This window comes from Delphinapterus leucas, chromosome 2 (assembly GCF_059928025.1).
Source record: "Delphinapterus leucas isolate spDelLeu-1000000601 "Yukka" chromosome 2, BTC_Dleu_Yukka2, whole genome shotgun sequence".
NCBI classification, from domain to species: Eukaryota; Metazoa; Chordata; class Mammalia; order Artiodactyla; family Monodontidae; genus Delphinapterus; species Delphinapterus leucas.
In genome coordinates this window covers 104,966,679-104,992,660 of record NC_143130.1, presented here as the reverse complement: position 1 = coordinate 104,992,660, position 25,982 = coordinate 104,966,679, and the positions used below count along the sequence as shown (strand labels likewise).

General features: G+C 39.1%; 1 protein-coding gene and 1 pseudogene across 3 annotated transcripts in view; both read left to right on the top strand.

The window, feature by feature from the left end:
* The window catches only part of SLC12A6 (solute carrier family 12 member 6), an 89,017-nt gene that overhangs the window by 40,342 nt on the left and 22,693 nt on the right, over positions 1-25,982 (top strand). For 2 of the 3 annotated variants that reach the window (XM_022587556.2, XM_022587558.2), the window contains exons 2-7: positions 4,841-4,885; positions 21,292-21,386; positions 22,406-22,537; positions 23,306-23,452; positions 24,833-24,887; positions 25,375-25,505. In XM_022587556.2, coding sequence (XP_022443264.2) covers positions 4,841-4,885; positions 21,292-21,386; positions 22,406-22,537; positions 23,306-23,452; positions 24,833-24,887; positions 25,375-25,505 — 605 coding nt within the window. The remainder of the gene's footprint in view (positions 1-4,840; positions 4,886-21,291; positions 21,387-22,405; positions 22,538-23,305; positions 23,453-24,832; positions 24,888-25,374; positions 25,506-25,982) is intronic. The other variant, XM_089907402.1, reaches the window with a different exon arrangement.
* Positions 5,039-21,387, top strand: LOC149750230 (retinitis pigmentosa 9 protein pseudogene; annotated as a pseudogene).

The window sequence follows — 25,982 nt, the reverse complement described above, 5'->3', positions numbered from 1 at the left end:
CCTGTGCTCTGCAACAAGAGAAGCCACCGCAATGAGAAGCCCGTGCGCCGCAACTAGAGAAAAGCCCTCGCGCAGTGATGAAGACCCAATGCAGCCAAAAATAAAATTTTTAAAAAACAATAGCCCTGAAAAAGTTATTAAAAGAAAGAAAAAAAGAAGATGGTAATTCTTTTTAAGAAAAATAGTCATTTATATACCCCCCTCTAAAATCATACCTATTCTGTCTGAGTTATCTGAGATGTTTTTCTATTTTTTTTCATAGATACATTCCCTGGCAATTCCAGATAACTTGTTTTAGGCTATTGTATTTTAGAGCAAGAAAAATTAGAATTACAGAGTATTGAGAAACACGAACATAGCTTCTCAAACATGAAGACTCTATCTCCAACCTTTCTCTTTTGTCAGTAGTGTGATATGTCTTTGGTCACTCATTAACCCAAGCATTCTTCTCAACTTTAGATGTTAAAATCCAAGGTTCTCAACTTTGTTCTGAAAGCACACCTGAGAGATAAAGGCATTCCCATTAGTGACAGTATCTGGGAATCAGAATCTTGAGAAGGGTATAGTTTTACGGAGAATAGATGATGCTGATAACTCTTCTGCAACTTTGCCTTTGGAATCACTGGAGTAGATCTAGATGATGACCAAGTTTCTTCTGGTTCTGAAATTATATGATTCTTTCTGTGCTCTTCCTTTCATGTTATTATGTACCTGTTTCTCTATAATGATAGGGCCCAATTTTCCCCCTACATGAGGGGGCGGGGAGAGAGAGAGAGAGAGAGAGCGATCTAATACATTAACATGCTGTAGAACTGTTAGTCCTACTTTTGTCTTATGTACAAGAACAACCTATATTCTTTATTTAGATAGGAAATAAAACTAGTTTAAATTAAAAACTGGGAATTCACTTTCCTAGTATATTGGCAAAAATATCTTTTAAAAATTTGGAATTACTCTTTTTTAAAACCAAATTAAGATGAAGAAAATCTTCTAAAAATATATCATTAAATGTTCACATAGCATTTAAAACTTTAGTTATAGGAATCAGGTTTTTACCTTATTTCTTCCACTATAATATAGACTATATACATCAGAAATCAGAATTTGTTTAGTATTCTGATTGGTTCTTTCTGTCTGGGATGCTTAAAGTGTTAGATTTAATTATATATATTTTATATTTAGAAACACCACGGAAAATGTTATTTGAATTTTGTTTCAAATAGTAATTTTTTATTTTATTTTATTTCATTTTTTTTTGTGGTATGTGGGCCTCTCACTGTTGTGGCCTCTCCCTTTGCGGAGCACAGGCCTCCGGACGCGCAGGCTCAGCGGCCATGGCTCACGGGCCCAGCCGCTCCGCGGCATATGGGATCTTCCCGGACTGGGGCACGAACCCGTGTCCCCTGCATCGGCAGGCGGACTCTCAACCACTGCGCCACCAGGGAAGCCCTCAAATAGTAATTTTTAATCTTTTTTATATTTTGGACCTCTTTGGCAGTCTTTAAACCTGCTTAAAGCTAGCAGCCCCTCTAATAACTACCATAATTTCAAAATAGTGTGGAACCTAAAAGATATTATGAGATATATGCAACAACTATAATGTGATAGGAAAATATCAGATATTTGTTGTTGACAAAATCACCGGTACTTTTATGTAATTTGTTGCCTACATCATATTTGGAGAAAATACTAAACTTCAATTAGAGGTTAGTGAAAATGAGAATGTAATTTTTTTTTCTATTGTTCATAGACCCCCAGTCTAAAATTATTTTTATTCCTTAAACGCATTCAAGGAATCCAGATGTAATCCTCAGTATCTTAAGAGATCTACTCTTTTTTTAAAAATTTATTTATTTATTCATTTATTTTTGGCTGCGTTGGGTCTTTGTTGCTGCGCATGGGCTTTCTCTAGTTGCGGCGAGTGGGGGCTACTCTTCGTTGCATTGTGTGGGCTTCTCATTACGGTGGTTCCTCTTGTTGAGGAACACGGGCTCTAGGCGCGCGGGTTTCAGTAGTTGTGGCACACGGGCTCAGTAGTTGTGGTTCACGGGCTGTAGAGCACAGGCTCAGTAGTTGTGGCGCACGGACTTAGCTGCTCCGTGGCATGTGGGATCTTCCCGGACCAGGGCTTGAACCGTGTCCCCTGCATTGGCAGGCGGATTCTTAACCACTGCGCCACCGGGGAAGACCGAGATTTACTCTTTGAGGAAAGTGCAGCTCAGAGTCTTTTCCATATTTAGCCCTTAATGCTTTCCAAGCCTTTAAAATAAGCAAGTGATTGGTCGTTAAATGGCGACTGTCAGTATCTCTTGGATTAGGAACTTGGTTTATTGTCACTAATTTTATTATAGATTGCTGAAGAAAGAGATATTTATAAAAGCCAGTTTAGTCATTTTATCTGAAAGTCAAATCATAACATATCTGCTAGTAGTAATGAGTGCTTTACTTATGTCTTGACTTGCAACTGCTGTGGCCACATGTTCCTTTGTCATTAAAAACAAAATGTAATTCATGTCATAGGCCCTGAATCATCCTTCTACTTTATGGAACTAATATTGCTTGGCCAAATTTATGTGATTACTTGTTTAACTTTGTATTGTAATAAAATATATATAACACAAAATTTGCCATTTTAACCACTTTTTAGTGCACAATTCAGTGACAGTAATTATATTCACAATGTTGTACAACCATTGCCACTATTTCCAAAATTTCTCATCACCCCAAACAGAAACTCTGTTCTCTGTTGACCTAAATAAAGAGGTAAACTGAGGCAAGCTGGAAAAGATGAATTTATTCAGGAATAGCAGAGGAATTGCAATTTGGGACAAGCAAACTGTAGCAAGCTACAGGTGAGTCCGGTGAAAGTTTGGGGTAGGTTGTATTTATGGGCAGGGAATGTAAAGAGGGGAGAGTTCAGTTTGAGTCAGTTAAAATCAAAAACAAACAGAGACCAGCCTTGAAAACTTCCTGAGCAGACAGAATCAGTCTAGTCACACAAACAAGGCTCATTTCAGCCCACTTTGTGAGACTAACCCAACCTGGGCCATCTCTTGTTCGTGCTTCTGGCGAAACTTACCAAGTTTGATAGGAGGCAACCTCAGATCAACCCCCCATCATCTGAGAAAATTTTGTTTCTATAAATCAGGCATTTATGGGAAATCAGCCTCTTAGTTCAATTTTGTCTTCCTGAGGGCACATGGATGAGACTCGCCATTTTATATCCTCCAGTTCTATTTGAGAAATTTTTTTTTTTTTTTTTTTTTTTTTTGCGGTACGCGGGGCTCTCATTGCTGTGGCCTCTCCCGCTGCAGAGCACAGGCTCCGGACGCGCAGGCTCAGCAGCCATGGCTCACGGGCCCAGCCACTCCGCGGCATGTGGGATCTTCCCGGACCGGGGCACGAACCCGTGTCCCCTGCATCAGCAGGCGGACTCTCAACCACTGCGACACCAGGGAAGCCCCTATTTGAGAAATTTTTTTACAACTTATTAAGAAATAACATCCCACTCCCCATTTCCCCCCCACACTCCCCAGCCCCTGGTAACCTCTAACCTACTTTCTGTCTCTATAAGTTTGCCCATTTGCCTTTTCTAGATATTTCATATAAATGGAATCATACAGTATTTGTTCTGCTTCTGGCTTATTTCCCATAGTGTGATATTTTCAAGGTTTATGTATGTTGTAGCATGTATCCGAACTTGATTCCTTTTTATGGCTGAATAATATCCCATTGTATGTATAGATAGATCTTCTTCGACTTACAGTAGGGTTACGTCCTGATAAACCCTTCCTAAATTGAAAACATTAAGTCGAAGTGCATTTACTATACGTAACCTACTGAACTTCATAGCTTAGTCTAGCCTACCTTAAACATGCTCAGAACACTTATATTAGCCTACAGTTGGGCAAAATCATATAGCACAAAGACTATTTTATAACAAAGTGTTGAATATCTCATGTAACTTATTGAATACTGAAATTAGAGAACAGAATGGTTGTGTGGGTACAGAACGGTTGTAATGGTTGTTTATCCTCCTGATTGCATGGCTGACTGGGAGCTGCGGCTCGCTGCGCTGCCCAGCATCACAAGAGAGTATTGTACTACAAATCACTAACCTAGGAAAAGATCAAAATTCAAAATCCAGGGACTTCCCTGGTGGTCCAGTGATTAAGACTGCGCTTCCACTGCAGGGTGCAAGGGTTCGATCCCTGGTTGGAGAAATGAGATACCGCATGCTGTGCGGTGCAGCCAAAAAAAAAAAGTATATATGTGTATACATATGTGTATATATATGTGTATACATATATGTGTGTGTATATATATACACACATATATATGTGTGTATATATATATATACACACACATAAATATGTGTGTATATATTCACAATCCAAAGTATGGTTTCAGCTGAATGCATATTGCTTTTTCACCATCATAAAACCAAAAAATCTTAAGTCAAACCATCATAAGTCAGAGACCATCTGTACCACATTTTGTTTATCCATTCATCTTTGGAGGACACTTGGATTATTTCCACCTTTTGCCTATTGTGAATAATGCTGCTGTAAACATTGTTGTACAAGTATCTGAGTCCCTGTTAGCAATTCTTTTGGGTGTATACCATGGGTCACATGGTAATTCTGTTGTTTAATTTTTTGAGGAAGCTGTGGAATTATTTTTTATAATAGTTCTATTTTTAATATCCTTATGTTAATGTTTCTTGAGCATCATGCTTTTTTTTTGCTTATTTCCTTGGTTGACTTTTGTTGCTGATTCTTAAGAAATTATTTGTTTTGGTCATTCATTTTTCTTTTCTTTTCAATTGTTTGTTTTTCAGACCCGAGTCAGAACTCCATCACAGGGGAACACAGCCAGCTGTTAGGTATAGTATTCCTGTGGGAACTGACTCTCTCTAAAGTCACCCTTTTCCTGCTTATACTAAGAGACATTACTCCCTTCTCTAATTCTATTTTCTGTACCCATTTTCTACTTTTCCCTCCTCAGTTTTTTTTCTTGCTGTTTCTCTTCCCAGCTTGGTAAGTTTTAGGAATCTACTTCTGCAGTTGATTGTGAAGATTCAATTTAGTTACATTAAAAAGTAATTTTACATGGTCTATGGTTTAAAAAAAGGTCTGTAAGAGTTAGAGCTTCTTTTTTCCAGATAATTTTGAAAAGAAGATATAATATTCTATAATATCTTATGATCACCTTCATTTTCATTCCTCAAAGTACTTCATAAACAGCACAACATTCAGCGAGCCAAAGAAATTGATGTTCCAGTCCTTATCTGTGAAATAAGTTATGGAAATGAATTGATTTCTTCTAGGTATCATTTATTTAAATTGCACTAAGCTTGTAATTTGACAAGAATTCCACATCTCAGAACTGATGAGTTTTTTAAATATAAAAATAAAACATACTCTGGTGAGGAATTCAGACAATACAAAAAGTACATATAAAAAAAAGGAAAGGTCTTCTAAAGTATGTCTTCTCCCCACGACCTCACTTCTACTCCCCCAAGGTACTTGCTATTGACACTTTCTTGTGAATTCTTATAGAAATTTTTTATTACACATTTTTGTATTATATACTATGACTATCTTTCTTCCTTTTTCTATCAGTGGAGTTATACTATACAGACTGTTCTGTGATTTCCTTTTTTTTCACTTAATATTTTATCTTGGACATCCCATATCAGTACATAAAGACTTGCCTCATGTCTTTGTTTGTAGTAGAATAGAATTTCATTTATTCCTACACTGTAATTTTATTCATGAGCATTTAAGTTATTTCAAGGTGTTTTACTGTTACAAATTATGTTGCAATGAACATCTTGTGCATATATCCTTGCATTCTCATTGCCAGTATATTTTTAGGATAAATTCCTAACAGTGGGATTCCCTGGTCAAAAGGTATATATATTTTCAAGAAGATATATCAACTTATACCCACCAATGAAGAATGTGGAAGCATACGCAGGTCCCTATCATCAAAAGTGGATATTATCAATCTTAAAATTTTTTCTTTAACTAGTAGGTGGAAATGGCATCTCTAGTTCTTATTTGTACCCTTTAATTATGAGTGAATTAAGTACTTTTAAATATATTAACAGCTATTTTATGTGTCTGTCTTTTGATTTGAAATTTATTTTGATTTATTCATTGTTGAACTTTTGATGGTTAGAATATATGCAAAGCAGCTGTGGGAAATATAAGGTATCAAAAAGTCCAAAATAGAGAAAGTACTTGACTTGTTTGCTTATTATAGGTTCAGAGTATTAGTTGAAGAAACTGGGATATTCCTTTTTTGCTCTTTGTATGTTAAGGACTTAAGTTTCTGGTCTTAATTCTCATTCCTTTGAGTGAGTTTATGTGCTGGAACACTGACACCTTAGGCACTCAATAAATATTTGTTAAGTAAATGATTTGACATGAACATGTAGCTAGAATTGTGATCACCAGGGTCTTAGCTTTGTGGTATTGAGGCTGTCACTATTCTCTTTTTTATATTTTTGTATTGGATAGTTTATTTAAACTGTTCAAAATTCGTCTTCTCTGTATAAAAATTTCATATTTGGACCAGGAATGGTTAAGATTTCATCGAAAGATTTTTGTAGATTTCCCCCTAAACTGTTAAATTGCTTCTGTCTCTGATACATGCCTGATAGGTAGAGATGTTTGGAGAGTGGTTCATCGTCTGAGCAGGAACATGTGTGTAATGGAGGGAGGGAAGGACTTAGTTAATGAAATGGACAGTCAGGGGAGTTGGTACTGTTCCAGTGTTACTAAGCTGGGTTTTGTTTCCAATTAAGCACTTGTAGTAAAAGATAGTAGATTAACTAATTGTAGGCAAAAAGAAATAGTATGTGATCGTGAAGAATTCTCTCAGTCAGTATTAGCTAAAAACCCTAGTATTTACAAAAAGACTACTCCAGACATTAATCTCGTTTGGCAACCTACAATTGCGTTCAATTTTAAATAAACCTGGGGATTTATCCAGTTTAGCTAAGTTCATCCTGCTACCCTGTCTGTCTCCTAGGTTCATTAAGTCAAATTATATTCTTCTTTTTTCTCATGCTGTTAATAACTGTTATCCTCTGTCTCCCATCCTAAGTACATGTAACTACAGCCTCAAAATCCTTACTGGTTTATTTTTATTTTAATTAATTAATTTATTTTTGGCCACGCCACGCTGCTTGTGGGATCTTAGTTCCCCCAGCAGGGGTTGAACCTATGCCCTCGGCAATGAACGTGAGGAGTCCTAACCACTGGAACTCCAGGGAATTCCCCTTACTGGTTTATTTTTAAAAATATGGAGTTTGCAAAAGAGTGAAAGATAATTTTTGTTATATTTTCTGATCATCTTATAGTTCCTCAGAAAAAGCTTTGGTAGCTTGAATTAAAATCTTGCCAGATTCTGTAAAAACCTCATTTAGGATAATTTGGCCCAGTAGTTGAAAAACTGCTTCAGTTGCCTTGCCTGCTGAAGGGAGTTTATAATAGGATCTTTTAAGCCTTCTAAATGCTTTTCTTTTCCTGTCAGCAGAGTGAAGTTATTTTAATGTATCTATTGTTCCCACTGACTCATCAGATCTCTTGCAAAACTCAGGGTCAGGCTGAGGAGATGTATAGAAGGGTGAAACTCAGTCATGATAAAGAATTAAGCTGTAGGCTTATGATTTATGAACTCTTATGTGTGTATGTGTGTATAATTTTCAATTTAAAAACCATTTCACTCTTCTACAGCTTCTCTCAAGGAACAGAAAAACAAGTAAACACTCCCAACTCAGTTTGAGACTTGCATAACCTTGATACCAAAACTTAACAATGACAGTATGAGAACAGTATAGGCAAATTTTACTTATGAACACAGATACAAATATCCTAAATGAAATATTTGCAATTTGAATCAAGCAATATACAGTTGACCCTTACAATGTGGGTTTGAACTTCACTGGTCCTCTTATACTTGTTTGTTTTTTTTTTTTTTGCGGTACGCAGGCCTCTCACTGTTGTGGCCTCTTCCGTTGCGGAGCACAGGCTCCGGACGCGCAGGCTCAACGGCCATGGCTCACGGGCCTAGCCGCTCTGCGGCATGTGGGATCTTCCCAGACCTGGGCACGAACCCGTGTCCCCTGCATCGGCAGGCGGACTCTCAACCACTGTGCCACCAGGGAAGCCCATACTTGTATTTTTTTCAATAGTAAATCCTACAGTACTACACAGTCCCTGGTTGGTTGAACCTGCAGATATAGAGGAGGAACCTCAGATACGGAGAGTCAACTATAAGTTATACTTCGATTAATCCCCAGCATTATTCAGGGGTCAACTGTATTTTTAAAAATTACTCCTGTGACCAGTTGGGTTTCTGCTAAAAATACATGGTGGGTTTATCATTAAAAATCAATTTATATAATTTAGTATATTAACATATTGAAGGAAAAACATCATATAATTATCTTAATAGATGCAGAAAAAGGATTTGATTTGAAACATAACCAGTATTTAAATTCATGAGTTCATAAAAAACTGGTCACCATTGGAGTATTCTAGTAAACCAATTTATTATTCTGAGAATCGGTCTAAAAGGAAAGAATGAAGTATTTATCTTGTTTTTAACTATACCAATGGGTAACCAAATAGTAAATTAGAGGGAATGTCTCTTTATAAAAATATTTCAGCTAATAAATTAAGGAAGAATAACAGAATATCACCATTTTGTAACTCCTCATAAATTAATGAATCTAGGCATTAATCATCAACAGTTGCTAGTATCTCACAAAGAAAGACAACCTGATGACATGTACCTCCTGATGGAAGATCAAAATACCACTTTGAAGGTGTTTTCCTCCCTCCCCCATAAAAATACTGAATGTGGCTAAGCCTCTAGACCCAATTACAAATTTATAGGAAATAGAAGAAAACAGAGCAACATGTTAAACAACATCACATGGATGCTCATTAAAATGGAGACCATCAGAAACTTTACTGAACACATGACATAGGTTCTTCAACAAATAAATTGCAAAGAAAAAGAGAAAGCAGTAGACTTAATTGAGAGATACAGCAACCAGTTGTAACGTGCCTCTTCTTTGGCTTTTTAAAAATATATATATATTTATTTATTTTTGGTTGCATTGGGTCTTCGTTGCTGCATGCGGGCTTTCTCTAGTTGCAGCGAGCGGGGGGTACTCTTTGTTGCAGTGCACGGGCTTCTCATTGTGGTGGCTTCTCTTGTTGCAGAGCACGGGCTCTAGGCACGTGGGCTTCAGTAGTTGTGGCGTGTGGGCTCAGTAGTTGTGGGTCACGGGCTCTAGAGCACAGGCTCAGCAGTTGTGGCACACGGGCTTAGCTGCTCCGTGGCATGTGAGATCTTCCTGGACCAGGGCTTGAATCTGTGTTCCCTGCATTGGCGGGTGGATTCTTAACCACTGCACCACCAGGGTAGCCCTCTTATTTGGCTTTTGATCCAAACTAAAAATCAAAAACATAATTTATAACATTTGAGACAACCTTTCATGTTCACTTAGTCACATAGTTCAGACCCAAACCTGTGCCAAGGGAGATTAAGTACACTTACTGCTCTTGTTCTGCCTAGCTCAGACCAACAAAGGCCATTAGACAAGCTCAGGAGTCTAAGGGAGGAATCTGAGGTTTATCTTAGCTAAGCCCAAGTTGTAGCATAAGTGGTAATTGAAAAAAAGCAACATTATAGAAATAATAGCACCACAACAATAAAATGCTTATAAAGAGCAAGACATTTGGTATACCCTTTTTCAGCTTGCAAAAAAAGTATGCCATAACAAATGGAAATCTGAAATGTTCAGTAGAGCCAATGGCACTCCTATCAGGTTTCATTTGAATTGCACAGTGAAACACCAGTAAGTTTCCCAATAATATCAGCATTATATGGTTGGTAAAATGAGAAAAAAGAAGCACAATAGTGATCTGGTGGGCTGTTTAATTCAAAGCATTACTGAGGCCAGTCTCAGTAGGTATCCTCCAAAGGAATCTTAAGATTCTGCATAATTCTAAAACAGCCCTAGGATATGGGTTTGGTTTTTAGTTCTTGCAGAGTAAGGGTTATTTGCTATTCAGAAACCAGAATTTCCATTCCACTTGGGATTTCCTGGGGTCATAGTAGTGACCCAGACTTCTGAAGGCTGTACATCGGAAGCAGCATGATTTCCAAGATATTCAGACCAAGAACTGATCCATGCCCTTCAGTATAACCACTGCTGATTTCATACCTGGTTGATCCATGCCTTTCTGTTGAGAGCTTTGCTCCTTGCCTAGAAAACCCTGACCTTTCCTAATTGAGCAGGAGGTCTATTGGACCCTCCCATTCCAAAACACCACCACAAGTAGACCCTGGGTAAGACAATCTGGAGGGCATCACTGGTTTCATAAATGCAGGCAAAATCTCCAGGGACATTCTTCCACCCCCCCCACACCCCCCAAAATAAGCAAGCAAGCAAGTGGAAGTTGGGCCAGAAACCTCCAGAACCAAAGTGTCTGAAAGTTAGGGTAGTTGCACCTGAAACCTGAGACTAGAGAAGCCCCAAACATAGAGGTTCAGGGGCTGCAGCAAGGGAAGCCAGAGCTGTGAGGAGGTGGCTTAGACCAGCGGGCAGTGGGATGGGGCAGGATGTTTATAAAGTCAGATTTTTATAACAACAATATTATAGTGCTACTGAACAGCAGGGAAGTAATATGCTGAAGCTGGGCCTCCTTTCCTCCTGTAACCCTCGAGAGGGATGAAATGCTGTTGAGTCTGGGATATAACACTATTAAATGTCTAAATCAGTGAAGGATGCAGGAAGATGAGCATGGTACTCAGGAATGAAAGACTGTTTAAAGCGAAGGAAAACAAATAGTTGCTGATATTTTTAAAATGAAGTCTTCGCGACCCCACACGGGGCCGCAATGTCGTCCCGGCCCGGGTGCGACAACTCAGGGGCCGGGGGCGCGCAGCGGCCGCAGGAGCCTCCAGAGCAGGAGCTGAGGCTGCGCCGGGAGCAGAAGTGGCGGCGGCTCAAGCACCTGGAGTCCTTTTATGAAAAACCTCCTCCTGGGCTTATCAAGGAAGATGAGACTAAGCCAGAAGACTGTATACCAGATGTCCCAGGCAATGAACATGCCAGGGAATTTGTGGCCCACGCACCAACCAAAGGACTTTGGTTGCCACTGGGGAAAGAAGTGAAAGTCATGCAGTGTTGGTGCTGTAAATGATATGGTCACCAAACAGGCGACAAAAAATGCCCTTTTTTTTAATCAAAGGCAACGAAAAGTTAGAACAGTTCAGAGTAGCACATGAAGATCCCATGTATGACATCATACAATAGAATAAAAGACATGAAAAGGATGTAAGGATACAACAGTTAAAACAGTTACTGGAGGATTCAACATCAGATGAAGATGGGAGCAGCTCCAGTTCCTCAGAATGTAAAGAGAAACACAAGAAAAAGAAGAAAGAAAAGCATAAGAAGAAAAAACGAAAGCATAAGTCTAAGCCAAATGAGAGTTCAGACTCAGAATGACAAGAGCTTGGCTTGTTCAACACTCTCTTCCCAAAAATCAAACACTGTGGCCAGAGATCAGAGGACTGTGGAATCAGCGAGGAATAGGAGAGAGAAATACCAAGAGAGGAGGAGATTTGGTGTCACAGGTGTGAATTCTCACCTACCTTCCAGTAAAGATGTGACCGCCACAGGAGAGTGAGTTGTATCTTGCCAGGTGCTAGCTCTGGACAGCGGCTGATTTTGGGCTGGAAAGCTTTTCTCATTGTTCTCCTCCCTGCAGATCACTGTGGGTCCTGATTCCTTAGAAATGCCTCTGGCAGGGTGGCCAGACTAAGGGAATCTCTGAGGAAGCTCTTCCAGGTGCTGCCACAGCTTCTACCCTCCATGGTGGGGCTACTTAATGCCCTTAGATTTCAGGCTTGACTTTCCTCTGTTGCTAAGGATAAAAGCTCATTATTTTATTTATTTAAAAAATACTCATTGGGCTTCCCTGGTGGCGCAGTGGTTGCGAGTCCGCCTGCCGATGCAGGGAACACGGGTTCGTGCCCCGTTCTGGGAGGATCCCACGTGCCGCGGAGCGGCTGGACCCGTGAGCCATGGCCGCTGAGCCTGCGCGTCCGGAGGCCTGTGCTCCGCAACGGGAGAGGCCACAACAGTGAGGCCCGCGTACCGCAAAAAAAAAACAAACAAAACAAAACAAACAAAAATACTCATTTATTTTTGAATCATAATAATATACTTACGTGGTCCAAATTTAAAAGGTATATAAGGGGAATTCCTGGACTGTCCAGTGGTTAGGACTCGGCGCTTTCACCGCCGTGGCTCAGGTTCAATCCCTGGTCAGGGAACTGAGATCCTACAAGCCACGAGGTGTGGTCAAAAAAAAAATTATAAAAGGTATATAAGGTTTAATCATGAAAAACTTTCCTCTTCTCTTCCCCAGGCACTGAGTTCCCTTTCCCAATGGCTATCCATTTTACCAGTTTCTTGTGAAGTCATACAGAAACGTTTTGTGTATCACAAGCAAATGTTTTTTCTCTTTTTTAACAGAAATACTAGCATACCATACACATTTGTCTGCATTGTTTTTTTCATTTTTTAAATCAGCAGTGTAAAGCATGTTGATCTTTGCTGCACACAGGAGTCTTGAGTTCATAAATCCCTGTCATGTTTGGTGGAGTTTTTTAGGGGGAAGGGCTACCCTATAATAACAATGAACAATCATGTCTTTAACTTCCTTAGCGCTTATTGCCATTGTCCCATGATTATTATTATTCCCAGAATAATTGATTCAGAAAACTTATAAGGGTACAGGAATTACTGTACTGGGTCAGCTACCCACATCCCCAAATATATCCTCATCCTGTTGGCTAAGCACAGCCTGCACGAGAACTTCTGGCTTTGACTGCTGCAGCTGAGGCAGCTCAGCAGGTTGGGATGGTGCCTGCATCTAGGAGAGGGCGTCTGTTCTTGCTGAGCCAAAGGGGAGCCAGATTTTGCTCATGAGCAAGCGTCTTCCCTCTCCACCAGGGTCTCTTGCTGTTTTCATCACTCAGGGTCCCAGGAACTCACTGTCCCCACTTCCTGCCTTTTTTCCTAGGGGTTGGATTCCCCCCTCTTTAAAGAATAACCGATGCGGGCCAGGCTGACTCCTTCCCAGTTCTCCTCAGTAACAGCTCCTAGTCTTGGCCTTGGAAAGTTTATCTCAATAACACAATTGGCTGGAATGGCCCAGGACTTGTTCTTCCTGAAAACCCTAAGTCCATTTAGTTCAAGCAATGCCTTACACTTATCCTTGGCATTTCTAGCTCAGCATGCAGCAGAAAATTCTCCTTCCAGGAATTTTCTTTCTCCTGCTGGAGTCCCATTCATGATAAACATATTCTATTACAATATAGAAGAATAATATCAATGACTCTTGAGCTTATGGTGCATTAAAATGACCTGGAGTGCTTGTTAAAACAGATTCCCGTGCCCTACTCCTAGTTTCAGAATTTCTGATTTATTGTACTAATTCTGGAATGGACTGTGGAATTTGCCTTTCTAACAAGTTCCCAAATGATGCTGATGCTGTCAGTTTGGGGACCAGATTTGAAGAACCACCGATCTAAATGTTTAACCTCTTACTAAAGCCTTTCTCCACTTTCTGCTTTAATGAGAATCTCTCCATCCACTGTAGCCCCTGGGAGTTAACTCCTGTCCCTTCTCCCTCACTCCAGGTTTCTCTGTCTTCTATTTCTGGCCTACATTCTGTGGTCCATCAGTTAAGCCTGTTATCTCCCTTGACCTGTGGTTTTTCTGCCCAGCTTACCCAAAAGAACCTCAAACCAAACTCCTCCTCCTCTGCTCTAATTTCTAGAGTGCTGAGCCCATAACGCTGTCAATCAAATTCCTTCATCCTAAAACCTCTTTCCTCAAACTCAGTACTCTATACCATTAAGGAAGTCAAAAGAAGCCACCAGACCTCCCTTTACCAAGGTATCTTATCAGCCTGCCATCATGGTTGTGGTAGGCGAAATTATAAAACAGCCCCAAGGTTTCCTACCAAACCTGTAGAACTGTTACTTTAAGGGATTTTACTCCCATGATTAGATTACGTTAAAAGATAGTTTGGCCTTTTAACGGTGACTGTTTGGATGATCTGAACCAAATCACATGAGATTTTTTTTTATATAAATTTGTTTTATTTTTATTTATTTTTGGCTGCGTTGGGTCTTTGTTGCTGTGTGAGGGCTTTCTCTAATTGCAGCGAGCGGGGGCTGCTCTTCGTTGCGGTGCGCGGGCTTCTCATTGCGGTGGCTTCTCCTGTTGCGGAGCACGGGGTCTAGGCGCGCAGGCTTCAGTAGTTGTGGCATGAGGGCTCAGTAGTTGTGGCTCAGAGGCTATTGAGCGCAGGCTCAGTAGTTGTGGTGCGCAGGCTTAGTTGCTCTGCGGCATGTGGGATCTTCCTGGACTAGGGATCGAACCCATGTCCCCTGCATTAGCAGGCGGATTCTTAACCACTGTGCTACCAGGGAAGCCCTCACGTGAGAATTTTAAAACCAGAGCTTTTTTTCTGGCAGGCAGCAAAGTATCCTACCCTGGCATTGGTTCCCACAGAGGTTTCTGTTCCAGTAAGTTTTGACTCTGTATCTGCCCATCTCTCTAATTTTGGGGTCAGCGGTTTGCCCTGTAACCTCAATTCTCTGCTAGATTTAAGAAGATTTGATGATTAGTTTGTTCAGCTTTTTACTGGTTAGGACAGAGTGAAGACTTCTAATCTCTTTACATGCCAGACCAGAGACTGGAAGTTGATGGATATTGCTTTAAGCCACTACATTTGTGGTAATTAGTGCCTGCCCACGTCTGGAAGATTCTTGAGGGCAGAGACCATCTTGTTTCATGTTGTAGGCTCACCTTCTAACACAATGCGTCATGCATGGTGGTGTTCAGTGGGATTTTATTAAAAGTATGGTTACATTTAAAAAAAAAAAAAAAAAAGGGCTTCCCTGGTGGCGCAGTGGTTAAGACTCCGCCTGCCAATGCAGGGGACACTGGTTCGTGCCCCGGTCTGGGAAGATCCCACATGCCGCGGAGCGGCTAGGCCCGTGAGCCATGGCCGCTGAGCCTGTGCGCGCGTCCGGAGCCTTTGCTCCGCAACGGGAGAGGCCACAACAGTGAGAGGCCCGCGTACTGAAAAAAAAAAAAAAAAAAGAAGGCGTTAAATAGTAGATTAGTAACAGGTGAAGGGTGTTTGTGAACAAAAAGAAAACTACACCTAGACGTATCTTAATGAAGCTGCAGGACACCTAAGAAAAGATCTTGAAAGCAGCAGAGAAAAAAAACAGATCATCAAAGGAACGACAGAATGATAGAATTCTCAACAAACAGATAACAAAACTAATGTCTTAAAGTATTTGCAAAAATTTTATTATCCTAGAATTGTGTTTAGCAAGACACTTGGGATTAAGGGGAAAATACAGACAATTGTAGTTAAGTAAAAGCCAACAACGCTTTTTACTGTGAGACTTGCTCTAAACTCTTGGTTTTCAACTAGGGACAATTTTGTCCCCCAAGGGATGTTTGGAGACATTTTTGATTGTCACTATTAGAGATGCTACTGGCATCTAGTGACTAGAGGCCAAGAATGCCCTTAAACATCCTAAAATGCACTGGACAATCCCCCACAACAAATAATTATATTGTCTGAAATTTCACAGCACTGAGTTTGAGAAACCCTCCTCTAAAGGAATTCTAAAGAATGTACTTCAAGTAAAAGGAAAATGATCCCAGAAGACTAGTATTCTGAAATGTAACAAAGAATATTGAACAAATGAAATGGTAAATGTGGACCTTGACCCAAGTCAATGTTGTCAGTATGAAATAATTTCAGTGTCTTATTTGTGTAGTTAAAAAAAAAAGACTCCTGGAAATGTCAGATAGTAATATTATGTAAGTCAGGAGGAGAGAGTTGGAACTGACTAAAAGAATAGAAACAGAGTGTGGAAACTCCAAGAGAGGAGAGACAAGAAATGGAATAAGGGAAAACAAACCAGAAAATCCAGAGAGAAAATGAGAATGAATCATAGAGAAAGAAAGCCAAAGAGAAATAAAAAGATGGTAGAGTTCAGTCTGTATATATCAATTGCTAAGGTCGATAGACTTGACTATTAAAAAGACAGATTGTCAAATTTTTAAAAACACAGCTACTTGCTGTTTACAAGAGATCCACCTAAGGCATAAGGACCCAGGAAAAATGGAAAGTCGAGAGACAGAAAAGGACATTTAACCAAAAGACAGCTGGTATAGTTATCATTATCTTTTTCCTTCTATTGTCTTAGGATTTATTCTCCTTTCTAGCCTCTTAAAATAGGTACATGGCTCATATAATTTTTATTCTTTTTACTTTGCTAATGTAAAATTTTAAAGCAATGACTTTCCTTTGAAGTGCTATTTTTGTTGCATCACAAGTCTCAATAGGTAGTGTTTTCATTGTTATTCAATTTTTAAGTATTTTAATCTTTGATCCTTGAATTGTTAAGCAGTGTGTGGGTTTTTTTTTAATTTCTAAATTCACAACGTTTTTAAATTTATTTTTTTGTAATTAAATTCTAATTCGTTGTTATACACCAAGATCATGGCTTATATTATACCTGTTTGAAATTTGTTCAGTCTTTAAGATCTAGTACATGATAATTTTCCATATGTAAATTTTCCACGTATGTTTGATTAAAATGTATAGTCTCTAATTTTGCATGCAGAATGCTATCTCCGTTAAGGCCAAGGTTATTCATTGTGTTATTCAGATTTCTTTACCTTTGCTATTTTGTCTGCTTCATCTATCAATTATTGAGAAAAGTATGCTAAAAATCTCCCTGTGTGATGGTAGATTTATTAATTTCTTGGTATAATTCTGTCGCTTTGGCCTCAAATATTTTGAGGCATGGATGGATTGGTGGGCGGACGAATGGATGGATGGGTGGATATGGTAGGCAGCATTTTTTTTTGGCTGCGCCTCGGCTTGCAGGATCTCAGTTCCCTGACCGGGGATTGAACCCAGGCCACACCAGTGAAAGTGCCAAATCCTAACCACTAGACTGCCAGGGAACTCCCTAGGCAGCCTTTTAGACTGACTCTGTTGATCCTTTCTTCCTGGTATTCATGCCCTGTGTAATCCTCTCTCCTTTGAGTGAGGGCTGGACTTTATGACTCCTTCTAATTATTAGAATATGGCAAAAGTGACGTCACTTTCAAAAAGACTTTGACATCTGTCTTGTACTCCCTCTCTGGCTCTTTGATGGCTTGCTTTGAGGGAGTCCAGCGGCCATGCTATAAGCTGCCCTATGGAAAGTCCCATGTGGCAAGGAACTGAGAAAGGCCCTTGACCAACAGCCTGAAAAAACTGATTCCTGCCAACTATGTAAGTAAGGTTGGACGAGGATCTTCCCCAGGCCTTCCAATGAGACCACAGCCATGACAGGAGACTGAAGCAGAGGACCCTGCTAAGCCATGTACATATTCCTAGCTCCCACTAACTGAGATGATAAGTATGTGTTGTTTAAGCCACATTAAGAGTGGCTTAATGTGTTTAAGAGTAATTTGTTACACAGAAAGAGATAACTATAAACAATAGATGTATGTTTAAAATTTATATACTTTCTTGGTGAATTAAGTCTTCTGTTATATGGTTATCCTCTCATCCCTAATAAAGTTTTTCTCAAAGAAAAATTTATCTGCTAATAATAAAACTGTGTCAGCTTTATTTTGGTTAGTATTTGCCTGATATATCTCTTTCCTTTACTTTCAGCCTTTGTGTGTGCATATTATGTTTCTTGTAAACACTATATGCCTGGATTTTGTTGTTTAATCCAGTGTGTCAATCTTCATGTTTTAACTTGTAAATCTTGTCCGTTTGCCTTATTATAATTATTGGTATTATTGATATATTTGAACTATTCTGTCACCCTAAGTTGTTTGCAGTTTTTTCCACTTTTTGTTTCTTTTTTAATCCCTTACTTAAGAAAAAATGATGTCTATACCCCTGTCCCCCCCAATAAGGGAAATAACATTAATACACTCTCACATCACTCTCTCCTCGGCCCCAGCCCCCATGGTGGTGGTGTTATGTAGAATAGGTCGGTGGCAAAAGGAGGGACTACTCAATAAATGGATTCGGAAGAGCCATCCATTTGCTAACTACATGATCTGACTTCTTCCTATCTCTCCAACCACTCTGTCCTTTCCTAGCTCTATTTCAGCCATGTTATCTATTTTGTTTTATGAATCCATTAAGATTGTTTCTGCTTTAGGATCTTTTAAAATTGCTGTCCCTCTGCCTGAAAGGCAGGTTTTTCCTGACCACCCTGTGCCAAGGGTATGCTGCAGCCCGCTAGCTCATACCAGCTCATGAGAGCCAATTACATGCATCTCTCCCCAAAACCACGTTCAGTGACTTCACATTAGTAGTTTGAAATTAGCATGTGTAAGTATTTGCACCACAGAAATTGGCAAATACTATAAATCAGTATATATGTTTTTTAATTCTGGAGAGCCTGCTTACCAGCACCCTAAAGATCTTACCGAAAGTTGTCTGCCCTTCCCATCCCCAGTCATAATCTATCCCAGTACATGGTTCATTTTCTTCACAGAACTTATCACTTTTTTTTTTTTTTTTTTTTTTTGCGGTACGCGGGCCTCTCACAGTTGTGGCCTCACCCGTTGCGAAACACAGGCTCCGGACGCGCAGGCTCAGCGGCCATGGCTCACGGGCCCAGCCGCCTCCCGGCATGTGGGATCTTCCCAGACCGGGGCACGAACCTATGTCCCCTGCATCGGCAGGCGGACTCTCAACCACTGCGCCACCAGGGAAGCCCAATTATTCTTTTTTTTTTTTTTTCACTTTTTTAAAAGTTATTTTCTGTCTTCTGTGACTTCAGTAAACGCACAATGAAAGTACAGTCTTTAACTACCTTGTCTACTGTTGTGGTGCCCAACATATGAGAACTTAATACTTATCGAATTAATTGAATAAATGAATTATTCAAAAGTGGTGATAATTTTTAGCTGTGCTATTCTCTTTAGAATTTTCTGGAAGCATTAGAGAGGAAAATAATTGCATTTCTTTTTATGGCTTTTTATTATGGGAATTACCAGAGGTACAGAAAAGTAAATAGAATAGCATAATAAACCTCCGTGAACCCACCACCCAGTTTCAGCAATGTTGCAGATCTGTTTTCAAGCGCCCACCAGATTTTTTCCCAGAATATTTTAAAGAAAATTCCAGACATCATATGATTTTACTTACCCATTTTTAAAAAAATAACCAGTCCATATTCATATTCCTCTGACTGTTTCCTGATGTTTGTTTTGAGTCAGGATTCTAACAAGTTTCACACCTTGCAATTGATGTGGTATGTCATCTTAAGTCTCTTAATTTATGAGTTCGCCTGTTTTCGTTTATGCCATTTATTTGTTGACAAAATCAGATTATTTGTCATGTGGAATCTTCCACATTCTGAATTTGATGACTACATCTTTGTGGTGATGTTTAATATGTGCCTCCTTTTTTTTTCTGTGAACTGGTAGTTACATTTAGAGGCTTGGTTAGATTCAGCTTCCATTCTTTGGGTAAGAGTACATCATAAGTTGCACAGTGTATTTTTCATTGTATTACATTAGAAGATTGTGTTGTCCCACTTTTAGTGATGTTAAGATTGATCAGTGAGTTCCAGGTTGATCAGTGGGTTCCAGATTGATTAGTGGGTTATGCCTCAGCTTTTCACCTAATGGTTTTAGCAACCATTGATGATCACTGTTCATAACCATTATTTTATTAGGGGTTGAAAATTGGTGATTTTTTTCTAATTATATCATTCCATCTGCATTTATTCGCCAGAATGTTTCTATAATGAAGGAAATTTCTTTAACTAGTTACTGTGAAATACAGTTGGTACAGGAAAGACAGGATAATTGCTTAATTCTTTACATTTATTATTTTTCAGACTTCGATGTTGTTTCCATAGCAACTCTGCGAAGGGGACTAGTTGTTTTTTTTTGCGGTACGCGAGCCTCTCACTGTTATGGCCTCTCCCCTTGCGGAGCACAGGCTCCGGACGCGCAGGCTCAGCGGCCATGGCTCACGGGCCCAGCCGCTCCCCGGCATGTGGGATCTTCCTGGACCAGGGCACGAACCCGTGTCCCCTGCATCGGCAGGCGGACTCTCAACCACTGCGCCACCAGGGAAGACCTCATTGCATTATATATTTTTAATATTCACATTATCCCATTTTTAGCCAGTGAGAACCCCTTCAGATTGGCTCTTCTGTCCTTTGACATGACTCAGTTATTTTGATAGCTTGTTGGCTATTTCCCAAGCTCATCTTACGTATTTAAGGTTATAGGACTTTAAATTAATTTCTTTAATTTCTGTATTGACCTCTGTTTCCTCAATATTTAAAATCTTAGGGTTTTGGGGGGGGGTTGTTTTTGGACCGCACCGTGCTGCATTCGGGATCTTAGTTCCCCGACCAGGAATCGAGCCCGTGCCCTCTACAGAGGAAGCGCGGAATCTTAACTGGTGTACCACCAGCGAGGTCCCTAAAATCTTAGTTTTTAATGACATTTACACAATTTTAAAAATTTTCTCTTTCTCTTCCGCCAGACAATTAGAACTATGTAACTTTTACAATAAAGAACCAAAGTTAAGAAAGCACTCAAACAACAGAAACTCTACTGTTTTAGGGAACCCAATCTCACTCTCTTTTTTTTTTTTTCCCTCATAGCCAGTTCACCAAATTCTTGTGGGGTGCCTCTTTTAACATAAAAAGATAGGTGGCAAATGTTTGTACAAAAATGTCATTTATAAAAGGTCAGATAGCCCTGAAGGCAGAGGGCTTTTATTGCCATTATCCACAGCAATAGTGTGGAAAGTAGCCCTTGTCTAGCACAGTGTTGTACACTGAGCAGGTACTCAGTGACTATTTTTTTTTATCCTAGATTTGGGTGACATTAAGAGTAGGGTCTCTATAGGCTAGGATCGTAAACGAATAGTGTTTCTAGAGGTCTTCATATTGTTAAGAAAAGGAATGACCCATGTTTACTTCTTAGAAATTTGCTTTTGCTCCTGTTCAAGAGGGAGTCACATTCTCCAAGCAATGCTGATTGAGTTCTGCCGTTCTCAGATGAAAATATGAATATGAAAATGGGTTCTGTTATTACAGGGGGAACATTTGGTGCTGATGCTTCTTCAGTACCAATGAGAAACTAACTTGATTTACATTTTTTTCCAGATGATGGACATAAGAAAGCTCGAAATGCTTATCTTAACAATTCCAATTATGAAGAAGGAGATGAATATTTTGATAAAAATTTGGCACTCTTTGAGGTAATATTTGGGAGAAAACTAGGGCAGAGATTTCAGGAACAGAAATTTCAAGATCGCTGTTTTCACCCCATTTAGTTTTAAAACAGTACAGGTTGGATAATTTAATAACTAACTGTTAAAATACAGTACTTACTATAGCTTGTCATTGTAGTTGATTTAATCTATATAATCTAATTATTGCTAATTAATGAATAACCATTGAGTCAAATTTCTATGAAATAAAGAGGAATGTTGGCATCACAGGCATGTGGAGAACCTTGCTGTCTAATTTAACTAGTATTTAAATCTCTGTGTTGTAATAATCTACTAAGTACAAAATTTTTCAACTCTGTGTTTGGGATGAATGTCATTTACCTTAGAACTACTAACCAAAAATAAGGGTGGGAAGCAGGCTGCTGGATTAAGAGGACCTGAATGTCTCATCGGACTAAGGTAGCATGGACTCTGTGGGGATCTGTGTCCTGGTTGTTGAAAGGAGCCTGGTTTAGTCCAGCACTGCATTGTCTTACTTTGGACAGTGATTCAAGTGCCACTTTCCTCAGTGTTCCTATTTTTTAAATGATATTTTCTCTTAACTTTCTTCAAGAAAAGGTCTGAGGTGAATATTTGGTTCAGTCACAAAAGATTTTCATTGACCTGTCCATGTTTGGTGCTATAAATAATAGCTATAAATGTTAGTAGACTGTTAGTAGTACTGTAGTTAAAGATTATGTTATCAGTGTTCTTTATGAGGTTACAGTTGTCTGTAGGGGCCAGTGTGGTTTTGTGTTTTCTGTAAAGTTAAGCTATTAGAAAGAATCATAAAGCTTTTCATTTAAGAATTTTATAAGAATGTGTGTAGCCCTGATTACATATTATAATATGGGGGGAGAATAAAGTCTCATTGATAAATTTTCTTAAAATGTTTACCTGTGAAATTTTTTCTTATTTACTTTGTAGTTTTCTGGGAGAGGGATCATTTTGATGCTTATTCCCAGTGTTCTTCAGTATTTCTTTCTTTCTTATTTCTGGCTCTATAGGAAGAAATGGACACCAGACCAAAGGTGTCTTCTCTCCTCAGCCGCTTGGCCAATTACACTAACCTGACGCAAGGAGCAAAGGAACATGAAGAGGCAGAGAACATCACTGAAGGGAAAAAGAAGCCCACCAAGGTGAGGCCTTGGAATAACAAGGACAAATAAAAAGAGCCCCATATACAAGAAAGGAGGAAATGTCCAGGGCATCGCTCTGTGCTCAAGAACTACTGAACGCTTGGTATATGCCAGGCACGTGAGGGAGTGAGCTGTGTAATTTAGCAGCTGGGAGACAGGCATTCTGGGGAGAGGGAATAGCACTTCAAAAGAAAAGTGTCCACGCCCATCTACTGATGCCATCTTTCTGTTGTGAAGCTGTTGGGTTTTTCAAAGACCAAATATCAGTTTTTCTCAACATGAAAATATGGAAGAATATTACAAGTAAGCTTTCTGGTTGTTCAGGAGTAAAACGACCCTCAGATGTATTTTATCAACTACGTTTACACTACTATGAAAGATTTATGCCAAATTCTGAAGGAATTCCATCAAATCATTATCCTTTTTTTTTTTTTTAAAGAAAAAGCTATTGGCCTGAAGAACAGAAATTTTTAAGTTGTTGGGGATGCACTTAAAAGTTTATTTGTGATCAGATGCTTATGTAAAAATATGTGGAGAGCTATGTAAAGTTAAAATGTATATCTCTAGGAATAATAAAAAGTATGGTGATAAACATTTGTTAAGATGGAGATTTTATATGTTCCTATTTAAAAATGCTGCTTAAACATATCATCTCTGCTTTGCAATTAAAATGATAGGGTACAAGTTTTTATATAAAAGTAAAGGGATGAATCATCTCTTCTAGATGACTACATGATTTTTTTTTTTTGTCAACATCTTTCTTTCCAGACCCCCCAAATGGGTACTTTCATGGGTGTTTACCTCCCATGTCTACAAAATATTTTTGGAGTGATCCTGTTTCTACGCCTCACATGGGTGGTGGGCACAGCTGGAGTTCTGCAGGCCTTTGCAATTGTCCTTATCTGCTGCTGTTGTGTAAGTCCTGAGTTGGCCCCTGAAGATCACCTGGAACATTGCAAGAGCTCAAGAGTATCATGTTTAACCTATTTGGGCATAAAAGAAAGAATACATACTGGGGAAAGACTCATGATCTCAACAGGGGAGATTATTTTGATACTAAAATCTAAAGGATTTTCAGTTATTTAGTGTCAGTTATTCACTGCTTATATCTGTAATATGATGTACTCAAAATTACAAGGAAAGACTTCTGTAGGAAGTAGAAGATACAGTCCCTGACTTCAATAAATTCAGAATACAAACCATTTGAACTCGATAACACTAGTGTTGTGACAGAAAATATGTTAGAAAATGTGATGTGCTACTCCAGTGTGGTACTAATAAACAGAGCTGGTTGTTGTTTGGGGGTAAGAGGTATTCGTTTTGTTTTGCAGTCTCATCCATTATCCCTTCCCCAGAAATTGGGGTGTTCTTTCCAGTTCTTCTTTCCATTATACTGAGAACATTCTGGTCTTCCTTTAATTGAAACTCCTCTTATCTGTGTATCCCAGCCACATCTCTCAATTTTATTGTAAGTTGATAGATTATTATAAAAATTTTTATTTTATTATTAAGCCGTCTACAGACCTCTTTTATTACCATCACCATTATACACTCCCTGTGCTCAACTGAGTGCCATGTAACGCGGGGTAAGCGGACATAATCCATATCATTAATAACTTAATGGTACCACCATTTTTTTCCCCCGTTTCTTAGTCTTGAAACTTCAGGGCCGTATTTGGCTCCTTGATTGCCTCTCATATCTCATCAGCTATCAAAGCCAGTCAGGTCTCCCTCTGAAATCTCTTTTGTTCAACGCTGTCTTTATATTCCCACTTCTACCACTGCAGTCCTTACCTCTCACTGAACTACCACAATAGCCTACTAACAAGTCACTCTGCCTCCATCTACTTCCTATCTTCGGTCCATTCCGTACTCTGCTGCTATCAGGTAATGTTTTTAAAATACAGTTCTCATGATCTCAGAAGTCTTCAGTGGTTCCCCTTCTTACTGAATATTATTCTTGTTATTGTAGCCAGTCTTTAGTCAGTTTCCAATCTGTTTACCAAGTTTTTAACTAGGAGACCAGGGTGAGATCAGTGGTTCTCAATAGCACCTAACCTACTGATTACGATGTAGGAGCGTTTTAACAGAGTACTCAAGACACCAGTAGTGTGACTAGTGTAGCGTGTTGAAGCACATCTCATTTGCATACCATTTGGTATGACAGGCAACTCCCTCCATAAAAGTAGGTAGAATTAAATATTTGATAAGTGCTCTGAGGTCCACAGATGGGAAAGTAGTACAGAAATGTCGTCTTTATATAGTAACAGTCTTCTCCTTTCTCTTTCTTTACAGACAATGTTGACTGCTATCTCCATGAGTGCCATTGCCACTAATGGAGTGGTGCCAGGTCAGTAGCTAAGGCTGGATTTCAGGGATTGTCATTGATTACTGTATATTTCTACTATAAAGCCAGAGGTGCAAACTTCCAAGGCACAGAATACTATTTAGTTAGTGGCCACAGGCACTAACACTATTTGACTTCAGAATACCTTCTTTTAAAACTCTCTGTATGTTTTAAGCTAGAATCCGTAATTTCTACTGCATTCTTAGCTTCTTTTACTTAGAATATATATTTTATTCATCTATCTCATGCCTGTAGTAAATATCCTCTGATATTTTTCTAAGTAATACTGACAAATTGTGCTGATTTATGTGGAACATTAGATGTGCAGTATGCAGGTTTCGTCTTTTACTCCCTACCAGGAAATCTACTTTTTATCATATTCAGGGTTTTCAAAAAGCCTGAAACATTTATCCTTTTATACGACTTGTTTACATTCCTGTTACTTACATACTTTTTTTTTATCCTGTTCACCTTCTGTTTTGCCTTTTAGCTGGGGGCTCATACTTTATGATTTCCCGAGCACTGGGCCCAGAGTTTGGTGGGGCTGTTGGCCTCTGCTTTTATCTTGGTACCACATTTGCAGCAGCCATGTATATCCTTGGTGCCATTGAAATTTTTCTGGTGAGTAATGACTTAATTGTGGCCTAAAGTATAGAAAAGATATAGATTTGGATTTATTTTGCCATTGGATATCAAAGCTTCTGAGAAATCAGCTACAGGAATCAATCAAGTGATTGACTGCTAACCTGTTATTGACCTTGTACTGTGAATATGAGTAAGAAAGGTTGAGGTTATCTTTTGCCTGCCTACTCCTTCCCCTCCACCAAATCACCAGCACCCTGCCACCTCAACCAAAAAGTTAAAGTCTCAGAGGCAAGACTTTGGCTAGTGGGGGAAAAGTAAAAGAAAGTTTATCTCTTTTGATGTCTTTATCCCAATGAAACAAAATGTTTTTCATTTATTTATTCACTAGGATATATTTCTTACTATTTAAAGTAATGATAGCAGAAGTAGGACTCAAGATAATCATTACAATTATTTTGTATAACACTTTAAATAAATTATTAACACATTCCTTGTTTTTCCATTTGGGAGTGT